The 22,723-nt window shown below is 29.0% G+C and overlaps 1 protein-coding gene across 1 annotated transcript in view; it reads right to left on the bottom strand.

Moving 5' to 3' along the window:
* Positions 1–358: 358 nt before the first annotated feature.
* The window catches only part of LOC123302819 (lachesin-like), a 1,791,741-nt gene continuing 1,769,376 nt past the window's right edge, over positions 359–22,723 (bottom strand). The window contains exon 9 of the mRNA XM_044885910.1: positions 359–456. Coding sequence (XP_044741845.1) covers positions 359–456 — 98 coding nt within the window. The remainder of the gene's footprint in view (positions 457–22,723) is intronic.

Genomic DNA, 22,723 nt, shown 5'->3' with positions numbered 1-22,723 from the left:
GATAGATAGAACGAAAGTTTAAATGTGACAAATTTCAACTTTCGTTCGAAAATTTTTTCGTAAACATCAGCGTGCACCAGTGAGGGCACAAATAAAGACAAAACTTTGGTGTACATTATCTCCAAAACTTTCAAATGTAGGCAATCGAAAATTTGTAGTTAGCTTCAAATAATGATCTCGTGAATGATTCGCGAAAAACAAAATTTAGTAAATACTGGGAAATTTTCGAAATACATCCATGATTGTGAAACTTTAACTAATTAATTCAAAATTATGCAAACATCAATATGAAACACTTTATATACAGGGTATTTCAAGAAGCAACTCAGATGATTGTTTTAAGTTGTTTTATTTGTTTTTATTTACCTTTATGTCTAATGTGATTATTGCCATCTCTGCTATTTTGTTCAAGTGACGGGATTTCTGTTGTTGTAAAGAATGTTGGAGCAGGTATTTCTGTAAAATAAATATCATGTGTTAATAATTGTTAAGTACAATTAGCCTTTTGTAATAATACGAAAATTTGTGTTTCTTTGTAATGGACAGTCAGACAGTCAGTTTAAAATGGACAGTCAGTTAAATAAGGTACGATGGAAACTACGAAACCTCAAATTTGAGGCATGGTATGAAACATATTGAGCAAAGAAATTAGAAATTATTAGAAAGTTTATTAAGTCATGACATTTTTCGTAAAAAATTCCATTAAACTATTTCAGCCAGAAAAACTTTTGATCTCTTCTGAATAACTTTGGAAGTTTTTCTTTAACGTGTTGAATCCGATAACGGAAAGTTAATTTCGTTTTTTAAGATATACGATACATTGAGTTCACTATTCCTTATTGCAAGCTCCATTGAAGCTTCAATATTCTTCAAAGTGAGCGGCTTGCATATAAGCTTCACACATGAAACCCACAACATCATAAAAAGTGGACTTTGGTTATTTGCACTACAGAGTCAATGCACTGTTGTCCTGTTCAGGTAAGATTTAAACGAGCAAAAAACAGTTCTGTTCAGGAACTTTAACAAGTGGCTCGTCTGATGTAGCAGGATACTTGAAGCAGGATTATTCCATTATTTTGATGGTCACACGAGCTTCACAAAGTTATGCATGTTTGTTTGTAAATTTCACTTTGGACGAACCACTGATACGGGTAGAGCTGCTGATGGGGCACCTTTTTTCAAATGCTCCTTTAAGTGTACTCTTGGAAACGAAACATAAGGTGGAATTTATTAATTGTATTGAGCCTTAAATTGTGGAATTCCATAATCATTAATAATAAAAACACAATTTTTATTTGCTAAATTACACTTTTTAATTATTTATTTATTGAAAATCATTGTTATCGATCGTTTCATCTTCTTCTTAGGACATTATATTTCAAGTCCATTTAACAAAAAATAAAATACTATAAATTCACACTGACAAAGGCAGGCAAAGGAAACTCCATTGTCATTCTAAAAAAACGGGATTGTGTCAATAGAATAGCAGACTACATTTACAAGGAAAGAATCAAAAGACTTCAGAGTGACCCAACCCAAAAATTTCAAACAGAGATCAGGAATTGTATAAAAAGTTGTGATACTTTATTCTCAGAATTTGCAAAATACAAATTAATTGAAATGGATCCCAGAGCTCCAAGATTGTATGGCTTATTTGAGATCCACAAAGACGATGACCGAATCAGACCGGTAGTAGCACAAATTGGCCTAAAGTAGCACACATAAGCCCTCTGTTGGCAGATAGCTATATGTTTAGGCGTTCAACCATGAACCTGTTGAACGCTACTTAAAGTTTAGTCATTTGACAATTAAATGATTGATAGTTGGTAGCGCCTACAATTCAAAATATGTTTACAATTTACAACTGTAAAAAAGTACATGCTACTAGCTCATCAATCATTAGTTACTGTTGTTTTCGCTTTGGCTTTAGACACACGGTCTCAACGCCATTTTTCTAAAGTATTATTTCAAAGTTTTTAATCACATTGAATCTCTAATTTCTGGAGGAGAATATTCTCATATTCTCTCCAAACTACTTTCGAATCAGTTAAGAGTGTTTTTATTATATTATATTATATTTTAGTACATTGTACATAAATTGGATTTTAAAATAATCAGTGTAACAATATTAGTGTAATGTGCTTTTGGATTTTATTGACAAATTTTTATTGCATGGTTTTTTGTATGGTCGAAGTTATCAACGTGGTGCCGTGTATAACGTTGCACGAAGCATGATGTTTGATTGACCCTAAATTTCTCCTTTTGTCCAACTTATTTTCCTAACCAAACCTCAGCGTGCTAAATCATTTAGCCATCAAAAACACGTGAGTGCAAATTTCATTTCATTTCTTTTTTACAGTCCAAACAAGTTCGTCCGTCTCATTTTTGTTCGGCCTTTGCCCCTACACCATATTATTAAAAGAAAGAAAGGAGGAAAAATCTTAAACGATCAACTGGACACATATAATTCCCCCTTTGCTTAAAACAATCTAGTACTATTTGTTTTGATATTATTAATCTTTTATTTTGAGAAACTAATTTATTTATTTATTTTTTAAATGTATTGTCCAAACTAAATTTATATCCAGACAAGGCGTTTTTACACATTTTCACTGGACAAATTTAAATAACAAAAATATCATCCTGATTTTTATTACGTAAACGCACAATATTTTTATACCATGCATATATGTAATGTGCAAGGTATACTAAGTTTAGTCCCAAGTTTTTAACGCTTGGAAATATTGATGCTACGAAAAAAATGTTAGTATAGGTGTTCAAGGAATCACCTAATTAGTCCATTTCCAGATGTCTGCCCGTCTGTCTGCCAACACGATAACTCAAAAACTAAAAGAGATATCAAGATGAAATTTTAATAGAGTACTCAGGGCTTAAAAAGTGAGGTCGAGGTGGTAAATTAGCAACATAGGTCAACTAGGTCTTGGGTCCGTAGGACCCATCTTGTAAACCGTAAGAGATAGAACAAAAGTTTAAATGTTAAAAATGTTCTTTATAGAAAGCAAAACAACTTTTGTTTGATAAATTTTTTCGTAAACATCACTGTTTACCCGTGAGAGCGCAAATTAGGCGTAAATTTTATTGTAGGTATTATATGGGAATATCAGTTATGTTAGTTATGTTATATATATATATATATATATATATATATATATATATATATATATATATATATATATATATATATATGTGTGTGTGTAATGTGATCAGAGTAATCAGCACTGTCTATGTATGGTATTTCAACAATTAACTCAGTCAATTGTTTGTTTTCACTTGTTTAGTAGAAATACTGTCGTTTTTATACCATGTATATATGAAATATACATAGTATATTAAGTTTCGCCCCAAGTTTGTAACGCTTAAAAATATTGATGCTACGAAAAAAATTTTGGTATAGGTGTTCATAGAATCACCTAATTAATCCATTTCCGGTTGTCCGTCCGTCCGTCTGTGGACACGATAACTCAAAAACGAAAAAAGATATCGAGCTGAAATTTTTACAGCGTACTCAGGACGTAAAAAGTGAGGTCAAGTTCGTAAATGTTAAATGAGCATCATAGGTCAATTGGGTCTTGGGTCCGTAGGACCCATCTTGTAAACCGTAAGAGATAGAACAAAAGTTTAAATGTAAAAAATGATCCTTATAAAAAATTAAAAAACTTTTCTTAGAAACATTTTTTTGTAAACATCACTGTTTACCCACGAGGGCGTAAATTAGGTGCAAATTTTATAGTATGTATTAATATAGGAATATCAGTTGTGTGTGTGTCTATTTAAAAGTGAATATCTTTTGTTATTTACGTGACGTCAAAAAAACAAACGACTGCGCATCAACACTGTCTATACATGGTATTTCAACAATTAACTCAGTCAATTGTTTGTTTTCACTTGTTTGAAATATAAATGTTGTTTTGATAATGTCTTAATAAGAAGATGAAACGATCGTTAACAATTATTTTCAAAAAATAAATAATTAAAAAAGTGGAATTAATAAAAATTATGTTTTTATTATTATTCATAAGGTGGAATGCTGCTACCTGCAGCATATGGGCGCAAGGACAGTATCCATTTTAAATACTATTGGTGTAAAGTGCACAATACATGTATACATATTATTTTTGTGGGGGTTAAAGAATGTTTACTTTCCAAAATTTTGTGCCTATGGCTACACTTTTGATTTAGAAGTTTTAAAACATACAACTGAGAAATTTCTTAAAATATAATAAAAAAATAATAACAATACTTTCGGAAATTATTTAAAATTTTCAATTCAAATTAATGTAACAAATTTCAATTTTTTAAAGTTGTACAACCTGCCTCATGCCAAAGAACGCATTAAAAAATTTTAAAGTTAATAATATCTGTCAGGATATATATATTATCTGTCAAGACAGATAATTTAATAATGAAATTCAACGATAAAGATAGCAAATTTTTTTAAATTTTTATTAAACCCAACAGAATGACCTATGTCTATTATAACATACCATGATAATTATTGCGTTTTGCTTAATAAAAATTTCAAAAAGAGATAAATAATTCGATAATTGCATGCAATGATAAAGACTGCCATATTTGTTGTCAGTAATCCAAGAAAATTTGCTGTTGTCTCTATCGTTGTATTTAATTATGAAACTATCTATCTGACTTTAAAATCTTTATTAAATCCACCCAATCACGATTAAGACATCCTTCTATTTTTAAGTGCTCTGTCATTGGATAAATTTGTTAATTTATTTGGTTAATTATTTCGGAAATTAGGACATAGACCCAAATTTGGTATTCGTTGTGTGCATAGTCATGGTAGGGACAATAAAATCGATGCCAGCGCTTCCAGTGAAAAATTTTGCCGTTAAAGGGGGCTGTCATTACTAATTTGCAGTTCTTTACATTTTAATGTAATAGAAATGTCAAATTAAAATTATTGTAAAACACGAATTAATTAAACTTAATGCATTAAAAATTGTGAAAATAAGAAATCAAATTGCACAAATATTATTTTTGAAATGAAAATTATCATAATTACTTATTTAAATTTGTGAGACAATAATATTAAATTTTCAATGTAAGTCTTAAATGCAATCCATACAATTATATATGCATCCATACAATTCTATAATTAAAGTAGTGTATCGTTACCATGGAAATGAAACTCACGAACGGAGCGAATAGAGCTTTTCCGTTGGTCTTCATAAGCTGATTAAGGAAGTTAACAGTTCTGCAGTGAGTTATGGACACCTTGTGAAGGAGTTATTATTATGACTTAAATAAATTTTTCACACTTATTCTTGTTACTTAGGCAATCTCTGTAGCTTTTGTGGTCTATTATTACCATAAATTGAAATACTCACCTACTTTTTTTAAAACTTTATCATTTAAATTTATGATTCAAGTTTTTTTTTTTTTTTTTTCATACCATTTATTAAATATACTGAATTTGATCATAGAATATTCTTGCAAATTTAAACAGGTAAGTGATGTCTTCACAACGATCTTGGTAATTGTTTATCGACGAAACTAATCGATTATGAATTATTTTCGTAAAAACTGTACAAAATGCTAACAATTAGTCTGCATTTCTTCATTAAAGTCTTATCCTTTTGTGTGTAATATAATCATTTGGTATGCTTTCCATTGCGTCAAAGACCAGACCAGAACATTTTTGCTCTCTTTATTATGTGAGTGTACTATTATGTCAATACCCGACGATTTATCATTTTTACAGAATCTAAAGTGGCCATTCAATTTCTGTGCTCAAAATTTTATGTAAATTTTTCAACCTAGAAATGAAGTAATTGTTTGAATTTAGTCTACGTATTCATAAATGATTCATATTTTTTCAAAAATTAAACGGTCAATTACATCCAATTTCGTCTCAAAAAATCCATAATTTGTTTATTTACGTATATCTAGATTTCTATGAAAGTTATTTTCTGTAGCAAGAACTTGAACTAAAAATGTTCAAAAATGTCTTCTAAATAGTTTGAATTTCTATTCTTTATATGCTAAATATTTACAACTTTGAAAATTTATAGCAGCTAACAGAGACTATCAATGGTTTATTATCGTTGAAAGTTACATCTTTGGAATCTTTCGCCCAAAAATATTTTTAGACGCATCTTGTTAGAAGTACCATAAATAAAAGTATATTTCTGTATTCTAAATAAAATGAACTATTTTAAGTAAAATTTTTTTTTCCTAGTCTTTGATAATTTAACTTGGGGGTGCTAACTGAGCCTCATATCTTGCACTTGCTGATCATTTAAGCTAATTTACTAAGTGTTTTACTGAAGTGTGAGCCATTTAGGCTGAAACTAATAATGATAATAATAATACCGACTCCAACATAGGAATGGATTCATTTATAAAAATTTTTCGTGCAAACATTGGTTATTATAATCATACGACTGTGTATTTTTGTTTGGCGATTATAAAACGCGATTATAAATATAATTTAATAATTGTGTTGTGTGAAGTCTATCCAAATAAATTCACTCCCAACAAAGAACGAAATGAGCTTCGACTTAAAAACGTTTTTAATTTTATGTCATCAAAAACATTAAAATACAATTTTAGACAAGCGGTGATGCATCTTTGAGAAAAAAAAAGATCAGCATGAGACCTGTTGGAAGAGGAGACTTGTTTGAATGACGGAAAAAATAAATTGAGTCGACAAAACGGAGATGGGATAAAATTTTAGGGATGGTTGTTCGCGATTTTCAATGAAAGTTGACCTGCTATCGAAAAAAAAACAATAGCGGTAAAGGTAAAGGGGAAAAGGTTAATAATACAAATATCTAAAACTTTTGTACTTCACATTTCGGAAAATAGATTTTTCAGATTTTAATTTCTTTCTCCGACAATTATTAATACCGCAAAATATTAAAATATTTTTCTTTTTTTTTGTCTACAAGTTCCGGATAAACGACCTCATTTCCAAATGAAATGAAAACAACAGATCTTCAAAAATTATTTTCTAAAAATTTTGTTGTAAACTCATATTTACTTATTAAAATTATTACAGATGAAGTCTGTTGAGAATATTAATTTCATGTTTCCTCAAGTACAAAGAATAAGCAAGGACTCAAACAAGGATTTCATTAAGACAAAAGGGCGAAATGAGCAAGATTATTTACATTTTTCTGTTAGATTTACTGTCTATAATAAATATTGTAGTAAAATAGAAAACCGTTATAAGTTAGAATATAATAAATTAATGAAAGTATATTCATATCAAAAAGTTAAGTTTTTACTACAATTTTTATGTGATTAATTTTAAATCTTGTTTGGGGCGAATGAATAAAAAAATTGGTCATTTTTTTCAAATTAATATTCTCAACAGACTTCATCTGTTAATTTCAATAATTTTAATAAGTAAATATGAGTTTACAACAAAATTTTTAGAAAATAATTTTTGAAAATCTGTTGTTTTCATTTCATTTGGAAATGAGGTCGTTTATCCGGAACTTGTAGACAAAAAAAAAGAAAAATATCTTAGTATTTTGCGGTATTAATAATTGTCGGAGAAAGAAATTAAAATCTGAAAAATCTAGTTTGCGAAATGTGAAGTACAAAAGTTATCCATATATATACATATATATTCTGTACAATGTACAATGTTTCGAGAAGGATTAATTCATTTAATTCATGTGTTATTATTACTTTAGAGTTATTTCATCTACAGATTTTGACATTTTATGAAATAAATGTAACAGAGTAAAAAAAGAAATTATTATTAAAATCATTAATCACACCAGACATGTAACTGTTTATATATTTTATAATATGAGCATTTTTTGAATTTGTTTTTTAAATAGAATGCATATTCCAGTTAATTAAGAATTTTGAACTGTTGGAATACAGGAGCTATTATTGAACAACAGGTTTTATGGCAACTTGAGGAAACTTCAAAAAGTCTTAGTTTTTGTGATAAATTTGACTATAATTTTAATTTACAAAGACATCGAATTTATTAAAAACCAATCTTGGCTACAAATTTAATATCTGATGTAATCTGACCGAGTTTCAGCAACTTTAAATTTCAAAAAAAAAACATTCAAATGTCCTATTTATATATCTCTAAAAGTAAAACTTAAACCTAATAGTTTAAATTAACAATTTTTAGATATCAAAATAACTTTGAAATAGGACTACGTTTGCCATATTTTGATGTAACCAAACTAATTGGTTTCATATTTTCCATGCTTTCAACATTTTGTTTGTTCTTGTTTTTTTGTTTTTGTTCTTGTTTTTTTTTTTTTTTTTTAATTTTTTCTTTATGTGAGAGATATTGATTATTATAATTTTTGATAATGTTGGTCTGCCAATACTTATCCTTCGCCTTATCTTAATAAGGACCATATGAGGTAAGTGAAAAACTCCATTTTTCTAAATCTTATAATTCTGTAAAATAGAATAGTACAAATTAGACGTTTCGCCCGTAATATCAAACAGTCAAAGATAGTAAAGTTTCAGCGAAATAGTTAGGAACTGAATTTACTAGCCAAATTTGAACTCAATTCGACCATCCTGTTAACATTCCGCGTGTTTTTTTCATAAATCTTAATACATAAATACTCGCGTATCCCGCTATAACAAGCTGTGCCCAGGATAAGCTCTTGTATTATGAAGTCTTCTCTAGAACTTTCTTCTAAAAGATGAATAGAGGCGCAAATAATAAATCAAACTTCAAAGTTAAAATTTAATAATCGAATGAATTTTTATACAAATCATGTTATTATGGTAAATGCAACGGCACAGCCTTCCTTGTACTATTAATTACTAGAATTATTAATAGCTAACGGAAAGATGTGTCCGTTACATCTACTCCCCACCACAAAAAAAATATAAATATAATGAGAAAACTTTGAAAAAATGAAAAAAAAAGAAACATTAAAAAAAAAACGGACCAAAAAACAATTAAGCATTAAAAAAATGGAGATATTTTAACCTAGATGAATAAGAAAAGAAAAATGTATTTATTTATTAGTACTGTTTTTGGCCAGGGGAAAAAAATTAAGGATAAATGAAAAATTTAACAGTAAAAGAAAATGAAAAATAATATGTTGGTTTGAATTAGGAAAATGATTGATTTTTAAAATAAATATCACAAATTTTTGAAACGATATATATTATTTTTCACTAGAATATTTAAAAAAAATTAATTAAATAAATTATCCAAATAGTTGGCTGGTTTAAGTCGATCAATACTAATAGAAGTTGGTTTGATATTAACGTCAACAACAAAATATTTTGAAAATTTTTGTATAATAGAGTAAGGTCCTCTATAATTGCAAGATAAAGGAGGTTTGACACAATCTTCGCGAATGTAACCTTTTTTTGTTTTGGCGAAATCTTTTAGTAAATAAACATTTTTGTTTACGAACCGTTTTGTGAAAAACAATTTGGCGTTGAACATTATGTTTTTCAATCCTTTAGTGGATTCAAAAACAGAACGATGTATATCAGTTACATCTCCAAAGAAATTATATGGAAGTCGAATTTCTGTTCCATACAAAATCTCAGCAGATGAAAAACCAATATCCTCCCTTACCGAGGAGTGTAAATTTAATGTAACCTATGGAAGAATTTTGTGCCAGTTATGGTAAATGCAACGGCACAGCCTTCCTTGAACTATTTTTTTTTATAATTAATTTCACCCAGGAGACTCGGGTTCGATTACCGGTATCGGAACCAAAATATGATGTCTTCTCTAGAACCTTCTTCTGAAAGATGAATTGACGCGCAAATAATAAACCAAACTTCAAAGTTAAAATTTATTAATCGAATGAATTTTTATACAAATTATGTTGTTATGGTAAATGCAACGACACAGCCTTCCTTGTACTATTAATTACTTGAATAATTAATAGCTAACCGAAAGATGTGTCCGTTACAGTATATCAAAGGAAGGTTTCTGTCAAAAGTCAGCTGTTGACGCGAAGGTGAAAGTCCCTCGCATTTGTACTTTTCTTTCATTTTACTATAAACATTTTATATGTAATAAATTAATACTACATACGAACATCAATTTAATATGTAATGTAGACTTTATGTATATTCAATGTATATTATTGCCATTTCAATCGTCCTAATATATGAAAACATTGGCATACAACTGTCGTAAACGGTACTATATATGGTAAACGGTGTGTTTTGTATAATGGTATCACTCTATACAAGCCCTTTCCATTAGTTAGATACATAATATATTTTACACTAAAGTGTTATTTATACTTTACAAACTTTGTTTCTGTACTCCAATCAAAATAGATTAATATTTTCAAGAGTAACAAAAGCAGCAACACTAAGGTTTTGAATTTCACTTGTAGAATCAAAAATCAGAAAGAGAAAAGGAGGTGAACGCTATACATATTTCATATAAATTCAGGTTCATGATGGCAAAATGATATTTCGTTTTCAATGCATCTTACACCATTCATGTACTGTTTTTCTATTAATTAAATTTAATTATTACTTGAATTTAATTTTGCACGTGTGTATATTACTGTCAATCGTAGGTTATGGTGTACTGATTAGGATGTGTTTAATAAAATACATTATATCCTTATTTTAGAATACTAAAAGTATTACCTTTAGTAATATTAGCGTCCTTAATGATGAACGTTATGATTTTTCTATTTATATTAAATTCGTATAATATACGATATTAGCTATAAACTTGTCAACATTTCGATTGACCAATAATTTTAATTTTGACATTTCCGATAGACTTCTAGTCAGATTATAGACCACTAACTTGTGTATAATATTTTAGGGTAACTAATTATTTTATACCAAACAATATCTTTCAAATGTTAGTTATGAAATTCGTAGTTTTAAGTTATGTTTAACTAAGCAGGTTAAGGCGAATCTGTACAAAAAAAGTAAACTTTGTCCGCTCAGGGCCCGCCACGGTATTTTAAATATTTTAGTTAAATTTATTACCCTTTCTTCTGAAAAGTATTTTTTTTATTTTTGAGGAGAAATACTTTATAATAACATCAAATAGCCAATAATGTGTATATATTCATTACCGATACAATCTTCTATCTTCTGTTAATCAAATACATATTCCCTTTGTCATTTCACTTTTGAACACAACAAACACTACATATATACTGTCTCTCTCATAACAAAATCACACACAAAAAAATAATAAACACACACATATATTGTTAGGCCCTGGACAGCGTTATCCTTAAAATAGTGGTTCTAATACACTAAATCAATCATATTTTTAAGTAAAAACTATTACTTAATTATAAACAAAGTTTTGTTTATAATATTATTATTATTTTTTATATTTATTTAAACTGACATAAATTTAATAATTTTGCTGACGAGCCAAAATAATACGTCACGATAGCCAATATTTTGGCCCACAATTAACTATATAAAAAGGCAATGTAAAATTATTAAAAGTATGCAGTGATTATACAACTTGAAGTAACATCGTAATAATACAGTGACTTACAAGTTTTTACTTCAACTTAATTTGTAACAAACATCGTTAACTTTATAAATAAATAATTTTCAAACTCATCGAATAAATAAAAAATAAACGAATATCAGTGCAATTTTGTTAATTTTGGACATTGGATTTCAACATTGCTGCAACAATTTAAAATAGAGTAATATAACATTGGTGTGCAGCGGTGGAATTCAACACGATTGGAGAATTGGCAAGTGTACAATTTAGACTTCAAGCGGTTCACTTTTGTGATTTGGTTGAATAACGAACCTACAGGTTAGTAAAATTTTCACTTTAATTTGAAGTTCTCTTTCCTGGTATAAAAAATTCCCAAAATTTTTTTTGCAAACTACTCTCTTCCCTATAACTAATTTTGCAAATTCAAATTATCCTATTTTTATACCATAAAAAGTTGTATAGTCCTGTATCACTTTCCTATCTTCATTTTTTACTTAATTTTTTCTTAAAACATGCTTTGTAACCCTTTAGACATGACGTACCCCTATACTTGTCTGGTAATAACGTCAGACAAGTCAATATTAAAACAACAAACTTTTAAAACTAAACGGTCCTCTAATAACGCGATATTAAAAAATTACATTTTATATGTTCTTCATACAGAACGACTCGTTAATTTTCCCCTAAGTGTTCTTCTCACAGAACGGCCCCTTAATAGCGCGATAAATGCAAATAATCCCCTATATGTTCTTCGTACAGAACGGCTCCCCTGCAACGCGAATTGTTATAACCCCTTAAAACAAACGTATCACGCACAGATACAATTACCCTACACGTTACGCCCCTCGATAAACGCCTCATACGAATACCAATTTCCAGCGAACTTTACTAATACGCATCTTATTAACAAGCGACTTTTTAATATTCGACAAAGCATGCAAATTTTGACCTTTTCAAAATCTAAACGTAAAATACTTAACCCCAAATTTAAAAGCCCTTTTCAAATCGCGGCTCCAAACTTATAATGGAAAAAAAAAAAATTACCCTAATTTTTCTATCTATTTTTCTCTACCATAATATCTCGACATTTTTTTTTACATTTTTTATTTTTCCTCAAATCGAATCTTCACGAATTTTATCATACATTATCCAATCTTTAAAACCCTAATCCAAATTCCCAAACGAGAACATTAAATTATGCAGAAAGTTTTACTGGATTTGGAACAGCCAACCAAATTCCTGAAGGAAACTGTGAAGTATAATTGTTCTCGGAACCATCAAATGGACAACCCAGAAACTTGTCGAAGTTGGAAGTGGATATTAAGCCATTGGTCACTGGAATCACAATTTATAATGGTAACAACGTATACACTACATACGCCCCCCCCCCCCGTTCCATTATATCTTATCTTAGATTTACCCTCCCTGGCGTCTTGCTGAATGACGACATTTATGGATAGAAGCAACGTATTTATGGCATCTCAAAACCAAATACTTCAAAACCTTCTACCATATGTTAGAAAAACTTCTGAGTGTATTCCTAAACCGACCAATGCAGTTCGACAACGACAACAAGTAATGGAAAATTCAAAATGGTTCACATTTCTTCAACCGCACGTAACTCAACTCTACTACTAAATCTAATCAGCACGATCATCCAAACCCCAAGAAATTTCAATTCTACAACTCTATTAAATTATTAAATCTTATCAACACAATCATCCAAACTCTACGAGATTTAATTCTACTACTACAACTAAATCTTCAACGAAATTTCATCAATAATTTTAAAAATCTTAAATCGGATTTTACTAATGTATAAATTATAAATTATTATTGTAACAATTTTTTCTATTCAGTTCAAGGACAGTAATGTTTACTATTTTTTTTTTCATAAGCGCGTAATTGCAAAATTTTTTCAATTCACAAATATTTTTTTTACTACACATACTTACTCCATATTTGTATTTGTAAAACTAAATTTTTGCATAGTTGCAAAATTATTTCATTCATTTATATATCACATTTCAACTCATTGTGTACTATTGTAAAACGAAATTGTTATAATAGTTAAAATTTTTTTTCTTAAACCAATTTATTTACAATTTCGTTACTCATAAAAATGTAAATTTCTTTTCTTTTTATTCTTAATGATTGATTTAACGAAGTTATCCTTATAGTTTTCCAAATTTTTTATTATTTTGTAAATTTTTAATTTTTTCTCTAAGGGATAACTTTACTTCTGAGTTAGATGAAAAATAATTTGCAATTATTTTCCCTCTAAAAAAAAGTCGGAAGGTGTGTTAGGCCCTGGACAACGTTATCCTTAAAATAGTGGTTCTAATACACTAAATCAATCGTATTTTTAAGTAAAAACTATTACTTAATTATAAACAAAGTTTTGTTTAATATTATTATTAGTTTTTATATTTATTTAAACTGACATAAATTTAATAATTTTGCTGACGAGCCAAATATTTTAAAATAATACGTCACGATAGCCAATATTTTGGCCCACAATTAACTATATAAAAAGGCAATGTAAAATTATTAAAAGTATGCAGTGATTATACAACTTCAAATAACATCGTAATAATGCAGTAAATATTTAACCTTGATGATCAAGCTAAATTGTAATCAACAAAATATTTATCAAATACAACAGTATTATTAGTGAAATTAAATATTCGTTTTAAGAGTAATCAAAAGTGTTGGTTATTTTTCGACAAGGATTTTCCTGATTAATCCTTCACAATAAACAATCAGGTGGTGGCAGCATCTTCCCTGGACCATACCAACACCAGTAACATAACATTGGTATCATCAATATAAATTTTTATTTATTTTTGAAACATTATGTTTTGTATTTTTTAACTATTGAAAGAAATATGATATGTACTTGTACATTTCATTTTAGTGTCTTATCTTATTATCTATATTATTTTGGAAAACAAATTACAGGTTCGAATTTTCATGTCTCTGGGAATGCGGGCATCAATAATTTCTGGAATAATGCAATTTAAATAAAATGCTTGCAATTTTGGAAGCATTACAATCTTCCAAAGATCATTATCCCTAACGATTTTTTTGACTGCAATTTCTTTTCCATTATAAATTACCAAATCGCATAATTCACTTTTTGTAATATTTAATTGCCCTTGTATTTGATAATAGTAGGGGTAAAAAGCTTACCGGTTTTTATTTCCCTCTACAGTGTAACATTTTTGTTTATTTGTGGCCAAAATATCTTATTAACGAAACGAAGCATTTAATTTCTACAATATCTTCGGTCCCAACCAAACCACCGGGACTGACCCAAGACAAGGATTTTCAAAATCAATAAACAGGCCGCATCTTTCAACTGCTACATTATTCTGTATTTCATACAGATTTAATGCCACCGTTTCATTGATACGACCATATTCCATTGATTTTGAAAATACTTACTCCCCCATTTAGTAAATTTTCAACTAAATTATGTGAGGAAGTTGTTTCTTTACGATTGATCAACATATTTTTGTGAAGATTCGCCATTTTGCATTGTCATGTTGACCCCTTGTTTCTTCCTCGACATTTTTATTGATGGTACGTTGTTTTTTAATCGTAAAAGAAATGTTTTTGCTTCCTCTAACATGGCCTCTTCACAAATATTTGGTTGGGAGTTATAAGGCCCGTAGTTTTTATCAGGTCCAGCAAACACTTTTCTTTTCTTAAGTCATCTGGGAGCCGAGCTTGCTTTTCTTTTCATAGCTTTATTGGCCGTTTTGATAAATACTTTACTAAATGTTTTACCAATGATCGTGCATTTAGGTGAAGATGGGCCTAAATGTCAACTAGGTCCACTTGTATGCGATAGAGCAGCGTCAACGCTACGCATTTCATAGCCACCTCGTTTCGTTAAGCTTGTCCTCTTCCCCTCATTAAATTTGGACACTAACGACATGTATCTATAAAAAACAATTAAAATCCTTCCACCCAAATGCTTTCTTATAATTATTTAGTTTCCAGTTTAATACCATACCTCTCTGCTTCATTGGTTGATTCGTCGAAAGCTACACGATCTGCTTTCCTAATAATGGGGTCAAATATTAACAGGCCCAACTTTATTCAATTCCCAATACATAAGAGAGAGTATATAATATAGTATATAATATATCTTTATTATGCGATGAAAAGGAGCGACGTCAAATAGTTATTATTTTTCTGTAAACACTCCTTCTTATCATACCTGTGTTGTGTAGGTGGAGGTACAAATATCATACTACATTATTTTATAACACACAACAAATATTCATTGCATTTTGTATATGCTTGCAACATTGTGTGTATTCTTTTATTATTAAATTGAAAGCGTTTTTCCCTCTTATAATGAAAAGTAAAGAAAAATTTTGAAATTTTCTTTCACCAATTGGATAGGAATGTTATTTTATTCCATTTAATTAAATATGAATTTTTTCGAATTTAATTATATATTCGTTTTGAAAATGAAAATTGGGGAAATTAATGGAAATTTTGAAAAATCAAGCTAGACAAAACATAGTACAACATATCCAAATTTCAAATTGAAATAATATTTGGTTCAAGAGATTGGTAGGAAAAACCATCAAACGATTTTTTCGAATACAATTTCTTTTCCATTATAAATAACAAAGTCGCAGACTGCTTGTTAGGTAATATTTAATTGCCCTTGTATTTAATATTAGAAGAGATCCGCATCAACCTGAAATGGTTTTAAATGGACTTTAGTAAAATAATTTATATACAATTCTTGATTTTATAAGCTTACCTTATTTTAGATCCCAATTATAATTTAAAAATTCATATCAGCATTTATTTCATATAAGTTTAATTTTTCTTACCAATGTAAAATTTGTAAATGAGCTCATGCTGTGTGTCGTGAAGCAACCCTCATAATTTTTGAAATATAAATGTGGATTCATAATTTAATAAAAAACTAACCTTTAAAAACAAATTAGCTTATCAATTTCTAAACAAAAGGTTCAGGAGATGCTGAAAATTTTCGTCATTTTTGCCCTAAAACTAACCGTTCTCGAAATATAGCCATTTTCCCACTTTCACATGTAAGTTAAAAAATACGCATTCGACCAATAAACACAATAAAATTTTAAAAAAAATCCATTATGGGTATAACATTTTCCAAATTCTCGAGTTTTCCCAAAATTTTGCATTGATGTTATTTGGAAAAACATTACAAGCAAGAGGTTTAGGAGATGCCCAAGTTGTCCGTCTTACTCTATAATTTTAGAAACTGAAAAAATTTAAGATAATTACCTTGAATTGGACTGAACTAAACGGCTAGTAGACGCTTCAATATCAGGGAAAGTTACATTTTCAGTCGAGCTAATAAATTATATTATATAAAATTTGTTTTAAAAAATTGATTTAAAAACATACCTAAAGTTTTCTGTGATCGAAACTAAACGTCTATTTATAAAAAAAAATATTAGTAAATTATGGTTAAAATAATTAGGTTATTAGAATAGCAGTATAAGTACATACCTTCTATATAAAAATCCACGTCAAAATAAAACACTTTAAAATAAATTTACACAAAGCTACAAATACTTCTTTAACTCTTTAACAAACTGAAAATTTTTGTCACTAAAAAATGAAAATATCACTTAAAACTCAGTGGCACTAGGAAAATAAACCATATTCTATATAGACAGGCATACAAGTTTAAACAGACCTAACTAAACGAGGAGAAATTGAATACACATACACACACAACGTTTTATTGCTTATATTGTAGATAGGAAGGAGAATTGTAAAAATATATAAAATTGAAAGTATTTTTCCTACCAATAATGAAAAGTAAAGGAAAATTTTGAAATTTTTCAAATGTATACTTTGCAAATGCTATTTGCTCCGTTAAGGCTATCTTGCATTTTTTCGAATTTAATTATATATTCGTTTTGAAAATGAAAATTGGGGAAATTAATGAAAATTTTGAAAAATCAAGCTAGACAAAACAGGTAGATTTGAAAGTAGTACAACATATCCAAATTTCAAATTGAAGTAATATTTGGTTCAACAGATTGGTAGGAAAAACGATCCAAAATTTAATACATTGATAAAAAATATGTACAGAACACCCTTAAATTATTATTGTAGTGTGTTCACTTTTAAAGTATACAGACAGTATTATTAAATGTACTACATTTACGCCAAACCATAACTACTTTGTTATTCAATCTTTCTTTCCATATTTTAAATTTTATATTTTCCACTCTGAAAGTGCTAAGCTATAAGGTCGACGTTCCTCAATCTTAATTAGTTATGGGCCCACACTTATCGAGTTAATATTTGGTTATTTTTGAATTGTACTAATAATAATTTTTTTCAAATTCCAAAACAGATATTAATAACCTACTATTCCACATCATCAATCTATTTATAAATGGGATGGATTGTGAATACGCACTCTTGCTATTTTTTCCGCTCTTTTTTGCAGCAATTTTAGTACAATAAACCTAGAATTATTTGATACCTCATAAAAATTGTTTTCTGGGTGTATTGACTAGCGGTTTTTTGCATTGGCCCTAGAAAATTCTCCTTAAAAAATCTATATGGCTTAAAACGTAACTTTTTAATTTTAACCCCCGCGCAATTGGAGTGAAGGGTGTTTATATCGTAAAGTAAATCAGATAGAATAATATAACTTTTAAAAGATTTTAAAGAGGTTAAAATGCTAAAGTGACTCGAAATTTCAGATTTCTGTAGTAATAAACTCTTTTGCACCTTCCTGTGCTCTTTCCTGTGTTCCTGACAGACTCTTAAAATAAAAACGACCATTTTTTTTCAAATGAAGAATTCTAATGATGTGTTGGGGGGTTTTCGGGAGCACTGATTTCAAATTTTCAGTCAAAATGTTAAATTTAATACCCCCCCCCCATTTTTAGTTTCGATAAGTTTACTCCCGAAATAATAATTATCATTTTTATAAAACGGCTTTGGGGTCGCTGATCCCGAATTTTCAGTCCAAATGTTTAACTTGTCACCCCTCCCCTCTTCCTCAGCTTACATAAGTTAACTCTCGAAATAAAATTTACCATTTTTTTTTTGAAAATTGAGACTTGAAGGAATTTTTATGGTCGCTGACCTCGAACTTTCCCTTATCAACCCTTTTCTTTCTATTAGCCCACATAAGTAGACTCCTGAAATAAATATGCCCATTTTTTTGCAAATTTAAGCCTTTTTAAGGCATGCAAGGGGGTTTATAAGGTTGCTGATTTTGAACTTATGATCAAATTGATTCAATTTTAACTCCCTACCGCTCTCTTAGCTTAATAAGTAGATCCCCGAAACAAAAATTACCATTTTTTTTGCAAATTAAGATTTTTTTAAATGACGTTAAGGGAAGGTTTTTTGGATGCCGATCACGGGTTTTCAGTCAAAGTGTTTAATTTGTTATTTCCTCCCCCTTTTTAACGAATAAAAGTAGACCTCCAAAATAAATAAAATCATTTTTTTGAAAATCAAATCCTTCTTGACTCCCTTATGCGTCTTTTAATGTCTTAATTTTCAAAAAAATGGTATTTTTTATTTTGAGAGTTAATTTATTTGAGTTAAAAGAGGGTCGATATTAAGTTAAACATTTTGACTTAAAGTTTGAGATCAGCGACCCAAAACACTTTTTTTTACGTCATTAAATGTCTTAATTTGCAATAAATGGTAACTATTATTTCTGGGGTCCACTTATGAAAGCTCAAAGAGGCGGGAGTAACAGATAAAACATCGTGGCTGAAAATTGGAAATCAGCGACCCCAAAACCTCCTTATTCGTCATTAAAAGTCTTAATTTGCAAAAAAATGGGCTTTTTCATTTTGATAGTTTTTTAGGCCACCGCCGAAAGGGGAGAGGAGGTTGCATAAAAGAGGTTGTTAGTAAAAATATCTTAAATTTTGGGTAACTTTAAAATATTATTTTATTATTATTTATTAAAAAGTTATTTTATTCTATTCGATTTACTTTACGATTTAAACATCCTTCAATGGTGCGGAAGTTAAAACAAAAAAGTTCCGCTTTAAACCATATAGATTCTTCTTTAGGATAATTTCCTGAAGGAAATGCAAAAAACTCCAAGTTGATACACCCAACAAACAATTTTTTCGAAGGAAAAAGGTACGTATATTATATTATTTGATTTTCTTAAGTTTTTCGTATTATTGAAAAGTCAATATTTAAGATCTACTACTCATCCAAATTGTAGATAATAAAATTTCTTATCGGTCTGCACATTTAAATTTTTCTGGTCTTTCGAATTATGCCCACTGGAGCGAGCAAAGCAAACGCATGTGTGTGTATGTTGCATACTTCATAGTTTTTTAATTGGATACGATACGTGTAAACATACCTATTTTGGCAAAAATATTAAATTGCAGTATGAGTGAAAGTTGTACACTCTACAAGTTTTACTTTTGATTGGACTTTTCTTCATAACATATTGTTAATGAGAAACAGAAATCTGTCGACAAACAAAAAAACACATTACTTTAGAAATAACCTTTTTAACTTTAGAAAAATAGGAAAATCGGAAAAAATATACAGATTCATAATAATTCTTACACTTTACTAATTACATTGAAGTACCTTTTCTTTAAAATGAATAGATATGAGTAAATTCTATGAACTTCGGGCAAACGCGGAAAATTCTCTTTTTTTCCTTTATACATATCTTTTAAATCTTTTTTTCCTTTACACATATGCAAATTTTTCTTTTACGAAACTACAACTGCATGCGGATGGAGTTGTTGCTTTTTTTACCTCGTAAATAATCTTTCTTAGAATGGTATTGCGGAATTCAAAATTATAATAAAAAAAATCATATATACTTGAAAACCGAATTTTTCTCGGTTCAGTTAAGCTTGATTAAAGGAATTATGTTTTGTGAACGTTTCATAGTCGTTTGTTGGCATTAGTTTGAAATGCACTTTTTAAAAACTAATTAGCTACTAAAAATTAATGTTTCTTCTTTGATTTAACTGTCATGTTAATATTGCCATCTGTTGTTGGGCAGCTACTGAATGCAGCTTATGTTGACGCGACATGTTGATAAAGTGGCGCTTCATGTTGAATCATTGTGTTTAAATTAACGCACACTAATACCACAGAATTACAAAGAGGAGGTTGGAGTGTACAGACGTGTTTTGAAGTATACTTGTTTTCAATCAAATTGTTAGCTTTATTGCAAAGTTTTTGAAAAATTAAAGTTGAATACACATAATCTTAGTGAAAGTGGATAATATACGCAAATATTTTTAATAGTTGTTCTAAAAAAAATAGCCGAAATTAAGTGAAAAGTTAAGTTTTTTTCGTTTTCGATGAATAAGTTTGTTATGTTGTATTTTATGTGACATAATATTTGATAAACAAGCTTTGATAGAGGAGTCTGTTATACTTGTGTATTATATTGTAATTTATACTGTAGTGCTTGGTAGCTTAGTGGATAGTGTATCAGCTTCTCACTGTCAAAACACTCATCATATGAGTTCGAATCCTGCACGTGCCCATTGAACATTTTACGTCATAATTATTATTTTATTTTATTTTTTTTTTCTTTGCTTAATTCCGAAGTTTTTAAGAAGTATTTTTATTTAAATTTTGGGAACGCCGTAATTTATATATATTATCGCCGTTAATTTATATTTATATTTATATGTATGTGAAAATTCAGTGACTTTAAACATATATTGTGGACAAACACAAAATCAGTGAATATACTAGTTAACTTCATGTGAACTTTCAAGTGCAAAGAAACAATAAAACCCGAACTATTAGTGTCATTTATCAAGAAAGATTACGATCAGAAGTTATTATACGAACAAAAAAGTGCTAAAGTGTAAACAAAAACCATAATTTCAGTATATAAGTGAAAAATAGCAAAAATCAAAGATTTATTAGGAATGATTTAGCAAAATCGATCACGTAATTAATGCCACCTATCGGGAAACAGTTGTACTTTTTATTATACTGATTACCAACGGCCGCTTGTAAAGTGCTGGGCATCTAACAGAGAACAGAAGTACTTTGAAGACCATACATCTTATTATAATAATAATAATTTATATATTTTTTCAAAAGAAACCAATAATAAATCATGGATGAAATTATGAGCATGCTTCGTAAAATTGAAAAAGAATTAGATGAACAAAAATTAACTATTCTACATTCAGCAGAAAAGGATACTGAACAGGTTACTCAAAATATAAATATTATACTAGAGAATAAGTTTCATGAACTGGATGTTAAATATGATAACTTAAAGGAAAAGTTGGAAAATCAAGAAAAGAGGTTATATTTCCTGGAAAACAGTCACGACAGAGAAATATTATACGTTTTGGCTTGGAAGAAACAGAAAGATCATATAAAGGATTGAAATCTTTAAAAATAGAAGAATACTGAATGATACTACGTATTACATCAAAGAAGATCTTCCCCCACATATTTTAGAAAAAAGGAAGGAATTACAGGAACTAGCAAAAATTGAAATAGAAAAGGGTAACCTCGCCACTATCAGGTACGACAAACTGATAATACGCTCAAAGAATAACGACCTACCAAGCGGAAAGAAAAGAGCTCTCCCAATATCACCGGAAAGTATAGCGCCTACACAAATCAAACAACAAAACACACAAGCTAATAAAAAAAATAAAACACAAACACGCCCACGGAGATCATCTAGTTTATCAGAAGGAATACTTAAACCTGGAATTCTAAATTACTTAACCAGCAAGAAAACCGATGGTACACCGAAAGAGCAACTAGACAAAAATAATCAATAGCAATTATCACCCCACCACTTAGTAGATAAGCTATGCCGATTCTAGCGCAATTTTGGTCATTTTTACATGTAATTTCCCATAAGGAATTCTAAGGTTCATTTTGCACTTTTTTGTTCCTTTTATGTAATGCTGGTTGCCTAACCTTAACGCATACTTACTACTAATGTATATTATTATTAAGTATAACCTATCTGATACAGTTGTTAACTCATTAGATGAGTATATTTTTTAAAAAAATGAATGGTGTAGGTAAGATTTGAACGCAGGTCCTCATAAATGGTAGTCCGTTATGCTATCCATTTAGCTACGAAGTCTTATTATAATATGTACAAAACTAACTATATAAATTAATATTCAATATTTTTTGTTACATATGTGTATATAGTATATAATTTATACATTATGACGTAATCTTTGTTGTTGAAATTGATTGATTTTTTTAATGTGGCTAATATATATGTTTGTTGTG

This window comes from Chrysoperla carnea, chromosome X, assembly GCF_905475395.1.
Source record: "Chrysoperla carnea chromosome X, inChrCarn1.1, whole genome shotgun sequence".
NCBI classification, from domain to species: Eukaryota; Metazoa; Arthropoda; class Insecta; order Neuroptera; family Chrysopidae; genus Chrysoperla; species Chrysoperla carnea.
Note: the sequence above shows the minus strand (reverse complement) of the source record. Positions and strands in the feature narration are given on the sequence as shown.